Source organism: Nycticebus coucang, chromosome 12 (genome assembly GCF_027406575.1).
Source record: "Nycticebus coucang isolate mNycCou1 chromosome 12, mNycCou1.pri, whole genome shotgun sequence".
NCBI classification, from domain to species: Eukaryota; Metazoa; Chordata; class Mammalia; order Primates; family Lorisidae; genus Nycticebus; species Nycticebus coucang.
Window position 1 is genome coordinate 13,701,335 of NC_069791.1, and position 10,497 is coordinate 13,711,831.

The 10,497-nt window shown below is 49.9% G+C and overlaps 1 protein-coding gene across 1 annotated transcript; it reads left to right on the forward strand.

Moving 5' to 3' along the window:
• Nucleotides 1-1,524: 1,524 nt before the first annotated feature.
• KRT2 (keratin 2) lies at nt 1,525-8,989 on the forward strand. Its single transcript, XM_053557922.1, has 9 exons — nt 1,525-2,127; nt 3,325-3,539; nt 3,901-3,961; nt 4,742-4,837; nt 5,619-5,783; nt 6,084-6,209; nt 6,981-7,201; nt 8,226-8,260; nt 8,346-8,989. Exons 1-9 carry the CDS (start codon nt 1,525-1,527, stop codon nt 8,795-8,797), a joined length of 1,974 nt encoding a protein of 657 aa, XP_053413897.1. The 3' UTR covers nt 8,798-8,989.
• Nucleotides 8,990-10,497: the final 1,508 nt, after the last annotated feature.

Here is a 10,497-nt window from a genome sequence, read left to right on the forward strand (position 1 = left end):
TGGTGGTTGGGGCAGGAAGGTAAATAACATTTATTGAGTTTCTGCTATTAGGTAGGACCTGTGTTTAGTACCTGGAGTATATTATCTTGTTCTATTTGTACAATACCAATATTTTTCTTATTCTTAATCACTTTTTATCAGTGAGGAAACTGAGATTCAAAAAGTGTTATGAATTATCCAAGGTCATTTAACTAAAACAATGAAATTGGGACGTAAGCTCAAAGCTTAAGCTTTTTATATTTCCTGTGCTAACTTTATCTCAGGATCTGAACATCTTGGTTCTGTGATGAATGGTGCCTGTGTTGAGTGCAGGGTCAGTCATTAGAAGAGAGAAAAACCAAAAGTGAAAGGAAAAAGAGTTACCTTTATCCCACCACAAACAATAATGATACTAACATTTGCATTGTGCATTACAGTTTTTAAAAACTTCATACAAATTTCCCATTTTATAGTGAAGACTATAAAGCTTCAGTTTAATTTGGGGTCATATGGCCAATCAATGCCAAATCTGGGATTCAAACCTAGAGCTTCTGACTTTAAATTTAGTTCTTTTACTTCAAAGTGCATCTCCCACATACTTAGCCACCCAGACAGAGGAAAGACTGTGGCTGAGTTCAGGAGCAAGAGCTCTGTGCATTTGGTGACTCGGGTGGGTCAGGCTGGGTCTTCAGATGTTCATCTGCCATTGAAGGTCAGCTGACCTCCTAACTGCTTCGCAGGTGCACCGACTGAGCCAATGTACACCTGGATCTTGGAGCTGTGTAACGTCTTTGGTTGCAGCATTTCATTGGGTTTCACATCCTCTGGGTTTTCGTGGGAAAATTGACAGAGACGATGGGTAGGAAAACTTCTGGTTACAAGAAAGAAAGTCCTCTTCTACTCAGGGCCAGGTTACTGCATATTTCTACTCTAGCCTGAGAAGAAAAGAGCCAAAATGACAACCCTTTTGCAGCATCCTAGGCCAACTTCTTTCTGTAAGAGGATATGCCCATTTCCCACATCTGCAATATCTCCCTGCGCTTGTTAAAACTCTTCCTGGGGCAAAGGAAAATCAAGGAGAGCTAGAAGGCTGGTGCAGAAGGGGCTGTAACAGTCCCCAAGCCTTCTTCCTTTTCATTGGTGAACTGGGATGGAGAGACTGCACAAGCCGGTGGCTGGCCTCCCTGGGTTGGTCCAGAGCATTCTCCAGAAGGTCCTCCTTCAGACTGAGAACACCAAATCCTGATCTCCTCTTTTGATGATTTTACAAAAATCAAATGGCGTGACAGATACCCAGATAAACAGAAATTTGCAATCAAAGCAAGTTCTGGGATGGAGCTGATTAGTAGGTTTTTAATGGCTATTAGCTTGATAATCACTCACCAGGAATAGCTTCCAGGCAGACCAAACCCAAGCCTAAGTGGGCCCACACCCATGCAGGCCAACACCTAGGTGGCGGGTATATAGGGGGCCTGACAGTCTCCCAGGAGCAGAGCCTCAACTCTTCTCAGGAACCTTTGACTTTCCTCGCTGGGCAAAGGCATCATGAGTTGTCAGATCTCGTGCAAATCTCGAGGAAGAGGAGGAGGAGGAGGTGGAGGGTTGCGGGGCTTCAGCAGCGGCTCCGCTGTGCTCTCCGGTGGGAGCCGGAGATCCACTTCCAGCTTCTCCTGCTTGAGCCGCCATGGCGGTGGTGGAGGGGGCTTCAGCGGCGGAGGCTTCAGCAGTCGGAGTCTTGTTGGCCTTGGAGGGAGCAAGAGCATCTCCGGTAGTGTGGCTGGAGGAGGTGGCAGCTTTGGCTCCAGTGGTGGATTTGGTGGCAGAGGAGGCGGCTTTGGAGGAGGCTTTGGAGGCGGCAGTGGCTTTGGAGGCGGCAGTGGCTTTGGAGGCGGCGGTGGCTTTGGAGGCGGCAGTTTTGGTGGCGGCCGCTTTGGCGGTGGCGGTGGGGGTGGCTATGGAGGGTTCGGAGGTCCCGGTGGCTTCGGGCCTGGAGGATACCCTGGTGGAGGCATTCATGAAGTCTCCGTCAACCAGAGCCTCCTGCAGCCTCTCAACGTGAAAGTCGACCCAGAGATACAGAACGTGAAGTCTCAGGAGCGGGAGCAGATCAAAACCCTCAACAACAAATTTGCCTCCTTCATCGACAAGGTGAGTCTTCAGACGCTTAGGAGGCCTCGCTTCGGTGCTGATTGAAAAGAAGACCAAGGGCGTCGTTTCCCCTAGGAGCCTGGGTTACTTGTAATTTCCAAATGGGAAAGATGCGGCTTCATGCGTTTTCCATAACAGTCTACAGTTAGGAATTATTTGTCTCTTTGGCTATATTGTTGTAGTCCAAATAAATGATATTTATAGAAAATTCTGAAGATCATAGAAAAACCAGGGCGGCGCCTGTGGCTCAGTGAGTAGGGCGCCGGCCCCATATGCCGAGGGTGGCGGGTTCAAATCCAGCCCCGGCCAAACTGCAACAACAACAAAAAAATAGCCGGGCACTGTGGCGGGCGCCTGTAGTCCCAGCTGCTCGGGAGGCTGAGGCAAGAGAATTGTGTAAGCCCAGGAGTTAGAGGTTGCTGTGAGCCGTGTGACGCCACGGCACTCTACCCGAGGGCGGTACAGTGAGACTCTGTCTCTACAAAAAAAAAAAAAAAAGAAAAACTGATATAGGCCACAGGACAGCAGGTTTTGTAAAACATCTTCTGAAGTAGTCTTTCCTTCCCTAGAATTTTTACTCTGTTAAATTCTGGGAAGCTTAGTCAAAACATCTATTTGGGAGTGAATGAAATTCCTGCCTTCAAGAGAAGCACTCTCGGTTCTGTGATCCATAAAGTCTTTGCTGGTGTCACTTTGGAGTGTTACTGGGCTTTCTCCTATTTCAAGGCAGACGAACCTGTTTTAGCTTATCTGCCTTGAAACAGACAGGAATTTACAAGACTTTAAAAACCAGGCTGAGGAGTCCAGCCCTCCAGTGCTCTCCTACTTAGCAGGGGAGCAGTGCCAGCGGATACTGGCTTTTGGTTTTCCCCAGAATTTATGGGATCTTTGCCGGAAATTCAACAAAATTGGGGAGGGAAATGGCCTGGGGTCCTGGGAGCAGCTGCAAACAAAACAGTAGGCAGTGAAATAAGAGAGTTGTTCTCTGTGGAGCAGTGGGAATCTGTAGACTTTCCAGGTGCCAGGACAGGGAGTGCAGAAGCTCCCCTGGCACCATTCTGTGCCCCGCTGATGAGGATGGAGCCTTGGGGGCTTCTCTGGGTCCCAAAGTAGCACTGAGAGCTGCCTGTGGTGAGTGTGGCTTGCCAGCACAAAGAATGACCGAGCATTTACGTGGTTGCATTCTGATCACGGCAGGTGCGCTTCCTGGAGCAGCAGAACCAGGTTCTGAGCACCAAGTGGGAGCTGCTGCAGCAGCTGGATGTCGGCACCCGCAGCACCAACCTGGACCCCATCTTCCAGGACTACATTGAGAACCTCCAGAAATATGTGGACAAGCTATCTATGGAAAGAACATCACAAGATTCAGAGTTGAACAACATGGAGGATCTTGTGGAGGATTATAAGAAGAAGTAGGTGGCAGGGTCAACTCTGAGTGCAGAGAGATACTGAATTGAGCCATCCCATTGTCCCCCCCAAAGCCACTCACCTTCCAATTGCATTCGTGCTGATGGGGGAAGAGAGTCCTGGATCTTTGTTGATTATTTGTGAGGATGACATTAGGGCTTTAGAGTTTTTTTTTTTTGCCTGTTTGAGAGTTCATTTATAGAAATCTATCTTCATTTTGGATATCATAACTTCAATTTAGACATTTAAAATAGGGTTTCATATTCCCAGAGAATGAGGCATTTGGGGTGAATCAAGTAGGAAAAAGAAAAGAAAAACAAAAAAACTGGAACTAATCTCACTGCTGTATCATCTGGGTCCTGACAGGTATGAGGATGAGATCAATAAGCGCACGGCTGCTGAGAATGACTTTGTGACCCTGAAAAAGGTGAGCAAGAGAATGCTGTGGCTGGGGGTGGAGACACACGGGCTGGAAAGCAACTCCACGTGCAAACAGCAGTGGCTAGAGAGAGAAAGGGGTGAATGCGTCTAGGGCCTGTTCTCTCTGGAACAAAAAGCATCTGTGTAGTCCAGGCTTCTGCACACAGCTTTTGAAGATGTTCTGCATTTTGGATAGAGCACTTGTCAGCAATGATCTGCTTAAAGCCTACCTTGGTTCATAATAAATGCAAATACAGAAAGCACTTTCTTCTTCTAAAGAGCCGAGGAAGCAATAGGAATTCTCTGGAATGCCTGCTTAAAGTTGCTGTTGGTCGTGCTGAGAAAGATTTGAGCTAGAAGGCCAAAAGTGTGGGTCCTCACCCTAAGTTCCTACGGGGCCCTTGGTGTAGAATCCAGGAAAATTCAGGAGAGGTGGGACAGACAGTATGAGAGTTGAGGAGTGTGGAAACTCACAGAGAACGTTGTGCCCCATCGTGGTAATGCACTGTGTCTCAGGGAGGAGGGAGGGACTGATGGGCAAAGCTGGGTCCCATCCACTGTTGATGGTCCCGGGGGTGGGAGTGTGACAGGGCCACAGAGCCACTGGCAAAGGTGCATGGGAAGCTGCATGTCCTGTTGTTCCCCTGGAGGTGCCTGGGATGTTGAAGGGCCGCTGACAGAGAGTGGGTAGAGCAGAGTGACAGAGGGTGGGACCCCTGCAGGGAACGTGCCAGGTGGTGGTGGTGGGAGGGTCAGTTTCACCAAAGGCCCTTGGTGTTTCCTGAAGGATGTGGACAATGCCTACATGATGAAGGTGGAGCTGCAGGCCAAGGTGGATGTGCTGACGCAGGAGGTCGAGTTCCTGAAATTCCTCTATGACGCGGTAAGGAGGCTGCTCCTGGGCAGACTCCTACTGTCCAGCGTCTTTTCATCAAAGAGGGGTCCTTCCCAATGGGCGAGAAGGTGGTGGGAGTGCAGCTTCTGAACTGGATGACTTCAACTTGCTGTCATTCCCGGCCCCTGGGTTTATAGCATCAGTCTTGGGGAAGAGAAATTTTCTTCTCTGATGTCACAAGAAGTGAGGTTTAGGACAACTGTCCCTGCCTCCATCCCCCAAATGTCTAGTTCCCCTTAGGAAGAGACCTGTCCTGTGCCCAATATACTTCAGAGTAAGAGTCTCCCACCTCACCCCCCACCCCCAGTGCACACATGTGATTTCTGAAATAAGAACTAAATTTAAAGTATTTGGCAGGGACTGGCTTCTTTTGGGGGGCATTTAGGCAAATAATTGGCCTAAGTGGCAAAGGCTGCTAAACAGGCTCAGAAATCCAGGCACCTCTGCCCACAACTCTCAGGACAACTGTGGGGGAGACATACAAATGGGGGTCACATCACTTTTGATCCCCCTCAGTTTACACTTAGTCTGAGGGTCTGTATTCTCTTAATTGGGGAAGTGGGCGTCCTTACTACCCTGTTTCCCAAAAATAAGACATCCTCCGAAAATAAGACCTACTTACAGGAAAGATAAGACGTCCCCTGAAAATAAGACCTAGCGTATCTTTGGGAGCACACCTTAAAATAAGACATTGTCTTATTTTCGGGGAAACAGGGTACTTGAGCCTGTGGGGAGGGATGTCACGGCCAGACCTCCCTCTGTGTTATAGGAGCTGTCCCAGAAGCATGAGACTATCACCAACACCAACGTCATCCTCTCCATGGACAACAGCCGCAACTTGGATCTAAACGGCATCATTGCCGAGGTCAAGGCCCAGTACGAGGAAATCGCCCAGAGGAGCAAGACCGAGGCTGAGGCGCTGTACCAGAGCAAGGCACGTCCCGCAATGCAGGGGGCCACACTCCATGCCACAGGCTGGGTCCCACCCCCGGCCGGGAAGTGTACAGTAGATTCTAGGTGTTTTTGTCTAATGGCAGTGGGTACCATTCACAAGAGTGTCAAGAATGGCCCTGAGTCCTTCTGGGGTGAAAGGGTCCCCACCTCCAGCAATACAGCCATGACTTTCAGACTGGTTGACCTTCCCTGGGCCACTGACCAGCTTTTCCTTGTCTCAATTCAATCTGGGACTTGGACCAGGCTATAACTTCCTTGTGAACTGTCCTCCCCATATCAGTATGAAGAGCTCCAGGTCACTGCTGGGAAACACGGCGACACCCTGAGAGAGATCAAGATGGAGATCAATGAGTTGAACCGCATGGTCCAGAGGCTGCAAGGGGAGATTGCTCACGTAAAAAAGCAGGTGCGGTGCGGCCTTGCGATCCCCAGTTCCACTGGAGTCTCGGGGGGAGGTTGTGTCCAGGCATGTGTGAGTGTGTGTGTGTGTGTGAGAGAGAGAGAGCCAGGAGAAACTGGGAAGCTTAATCTAGCAAGTGTCCATCCCAAATTTCCCATGCTTCATACAAGGTAAGGCTTCTACCAATTTTTAGAGAGGTCCCAGAGGCATTCTAAAGTAAGGGAAAACATTGTGTTCTCTTGTTTATATGAGTGAAAAGAACAACAGCAAAAAAAGCAAAAATTAGTTGGACTTGCTGTGGATTGTAGATGTGGTTTCCCTTTTGTGCGTGGCAAGGGCCCTAAGTGCCAGCTGATGAGGTTGATGGCATGGCAGCGTTGCAAAAGTTGGCATGGGTTTGGACATTAGCTTTGGAACAGAAACTGTGGGGGAATCAGCAGCCAGACTCCATCAGCAGCAGTGGTTCTGCAAAGCAGTCCACGTCCAGTGTCTTCATTAACATCTGTAAAATGCGATAAGGATTCTGGCCCTGCGATGTGAGCATGAAAGGGTGTCCTGGGGAAAGATTAAGGGTCTAGTCAAAGAGGATGTGGGAAGAAGATGCCCTAGAGAAAGCAGCAAGTCTTAGCTGTTTGTGACTCGCATTACCTCTGGGGGGACCCAACACTTCCAGGGCCAGTCATTCTGGCTTCCTAGACCCCAAGCACCTCCACTGCCCATCCCCCTTTGCCAGGCAGACTCCACTCTGTACAAACAGAAACTTCTCCTTCTCCCTAGTGCAAGAATGTGCAAGAAGCCATCGCAGATGCTGAGCAGCGTGGGGAACACGCCATCAAAGATGCCCAGAACAAGATGAACGATATGGAGGAGGCCCTGCAGAAGGCCAGGGAGGACCTGGCCCGGCTGCTGAAGGACTACCAGGAGCTCATGAATGTCAAGCTGGCCCTGGACGTGGAGATCGCCACCTACCGCAAGCTGCTGGAGGGCGAGGAGTGCAGGTGGAGATGAGGGTACCGGGTTTACCCTCTCCTTTCTCCTAGAGCCAGGGCTGGAGGCAAAGGCGGGGAAGGCAGGGGATTGAGCGGAGCCTACTGCCGGCTCAGAGCTGATGTTCTCTGCTCCTGGAGCAGAAACCCAGCGGCAAAGCATTAGGGCAGAGTAGCACATTTACCAGGCTGAAATGACTCACGAGGCACATTAAATTAGATCAAACAATATGCTAAACATCCCGGTCTTTTCTGGAAGTGAAAACAAAATGATGTGGAAACAGGTTAGTCCCAGAAGGTCTGGAAGTTGGCATCTAGATCTGCATGGTGAGTGGCCCCTTCTCCCTCCCCGTGTGACTACACAGGGGATTGTGCCAACCAACTGGGACTTGCTTATCAGAACCGGTGCCAGCCCTAGTTCCACGCAGGTCTCCCTGCTAACCCGTAAAGAGGGACCGTTTGAGGCCTTTGCCAGTGCTATAGGCATCTTTGGTAACTTAATCTGGCTGAAGCAACTGGAAGGGGAACAGTGCCCCGGGCTATAAGCAGGCCGGGAGGACACAGAGGGAGCAGCCTGTCCCAGGCTATGCATCCTGGCTTCAGCTTGGGAGAGAAAGGTTTTCAGCTGAAGCAGAGGAGGGTGGGGTGGGAGGGAGGAATAGGGAGCTGTACAGAGTCACGGTGCAGCCTCATTGCATCATTTCTGGCATGTCCTGGATTCTGAATAACAGCCTCTCTAAGATGGATTTAAATATAAAAGTGGGTTGCCAAGTCTGAAATGAATTTGCTTTTCATTCACTGTGGATCAACAACGCAACTCTTCATTGTTTAACAGAGAAAAAACTGAGATGGATTGAGGTGCAAGGCTGTGCATAATGTGGGGTCTGTCATCCTGTCTGTAATGTGGCAGCACATGAAGAGGTTGGCTCCCTAAGGCCCTGGTGGCTGGTTTTAGAGTCTAAATTGCACATTGGTCTGGATGTGTTTAGAGCCCAGGTGCCCTGCCCCTAGTCATTTCTCTCTCCCTCCCCGACAGGATGTCTGAAGACCTCAGCAGCACTGTAACTGTGTGTAAGTAGTGGAGCGTGGCCCACTGCATGGGGGGAGGAGGTGGGAACAGTCGAAACCTCTGTGCTCACATCATCTCTCTCTGCAGCTGTGACGAGCACCACCGTTTCTTCAAATGTGGCCTCCAAAGCTGGCTTTGGAGGTGCTGGTTCTGGAGGAGGAGGAGGCTACAGCTCCGGAAGTGGCAGTTATGGCTCTGGAGGCAGAGGGTCGGGCTCCAGAGGTGGTGGTGGAGGATACAGCTCTGGTGGTGGTTCTGGAGGAAAATACAGCTCTGGAGGTGGCGCTAGGGGAGGCTCTGGTTCTGGAGGAGGATATGGCTCTGGTGGAGGAGGCTATGGATCTGGAGGTGGCTCCAGAGGAGGCTCTGGCTCTGGAGGTGGTTCTGGAGGAAAATACGGATCTGGAGGCGGTTCCAGAGGAGGGTCCGGCTCTGGAGGAGGCTATGGCTCTGGAGGTGGCTCCAGAGGAGGCTCTGGCTCAGTAAAGAGTGGCTCAGGTGAAGGGTTTGCTACCAGCGTGACCTTTTCCTCTAGATAAAGATGGGGTCTGTTGATTCTTCCACTCCAGAATGTAGAAGCCTGTCTCTGTACCTCTAACTGACAGCAGGTCAATTTTTGATATTTACCTTTGATGGCATGTTGGGGCAAAAGGATGCCCACGTACAGTTTTTGGAAGATCTTTCCAAATCGATGAGAGCAGTGACACCCGCTGTGTTCTGGGGAAGAATCCACATTGGCTAGGTTTGCGCTTTCAGCCATGCCCCAATCCGTCCCCGCCACCGCCTCCCTCCTTGCATTGCCTCTTTGGTGGTCCTTTTCCAGACAGACCTTGTGCCGAGGACACCCTGCAGTGCCTGGGGGACTGTGTTTCTGTGTATATAGCTCCTCTAGCCCACTCTGCCTTTGGAAGTGTCATGGTCTGGGTGTCTGCACAATAAACTTCATTTGCAATTCATGTCATGTGGCGTCTGTGTAATGTCAAGCCTTGGTGAAATTGGGTGGCCACAGGGAAAGGCTGTCTCCCTGAGGAAAGCACAGGGCATCCGCCTATGGAACAATGGAGCGGGGGCAGTCCTGCCATCAAGGGGTGGGTATGAGGTGCTTACATAGTATTTATCAGACTTGGGGGCTATGGCATTGCCAAGGGTTGGAGAGGGATTAGGGGGTTAGGGAAAACTCTCTTTTTCCAGAAAAAAAACACTCTTTTTGAGAAGCATTTTCCTACAGACTACCCTGCTTTTTTCTGACAAGAGCTTTGACCTGAGTTTACTTCTCAGGGCAAACCAGCTGAGCCCCTGAGCACCTCCCAGGCAGAGGCTATGGTCTCTTGTGGTCCTTGCAGTCATGTGACACTGCTGTGGGCACTCTCAGCAGGGCTGCAGGAGAGCACCTGGAGAGTGTCTGGAGGACTATGACATGGTCTAACAGAGCATCCCCTCTTATTATCCTTTTCAGCCAGTGACCTTCTTCTTATTTACTCAGAAAACAGGTTATAATTATACCTTATAAGCCTATAAAACCTTCATTTAAATCCAGTGTTGGCAGCTTTTTGTCTTTATTCATATGTGTACCAAGTGTTAAATGTAATTATTGTTGGGCATTTGAACTTTATTTTTCTTTAATATAAAAAAATGCTGCTATTAAAGATACTTGTAAATGGTTAAAAAAAAAAAAAAGCAGTCCCATCATACTCAGCAAATAAAGGGTCTTTCTCTTCTCCCTGTACCCAGGAGCCCTTCAGAGCCCTTCTGAGATGTCCCAGTTGAGTGGCCTTCTCCTGTGGGTGTGAGAACAATGTCAGCCCCTCCCTCAGAAAGACCCCATCACCCAATGGAGCTACCAGGGAGGCTGGGCCTCTGGGCCTGGAAATAGACTGGCCAGAAAGGCCTAAATGGGAGATGGTAGCTTCTGTTGGGTAAAGTTAAGTCATGTGTGTGGTATACAGATATAGCAGATGTGGCTTAAAATAACTCAGAAAAAAAAAAAAAATCTGAGGATTCCCTTTTATTTCACTCCACCCTGGCTTTAAAAGCATGAGTGAGGTCTTCATTGAGTCTGTTTCCAGAGATTGCAGGGTGGCCTTGAGGACAGAGGACAGATGCCTTCATCTGCCTCCAGACCACCCAGGCCCCAGGTTTGAGGGTGCTGGCAGGATGAGCTCTGTAGGCTGCAGGGGCAGGGTGATAGGGCCTAAGGCGGAGCATTCCAGGGTGATCTGCTGCTCTGAGAACTGCCCAG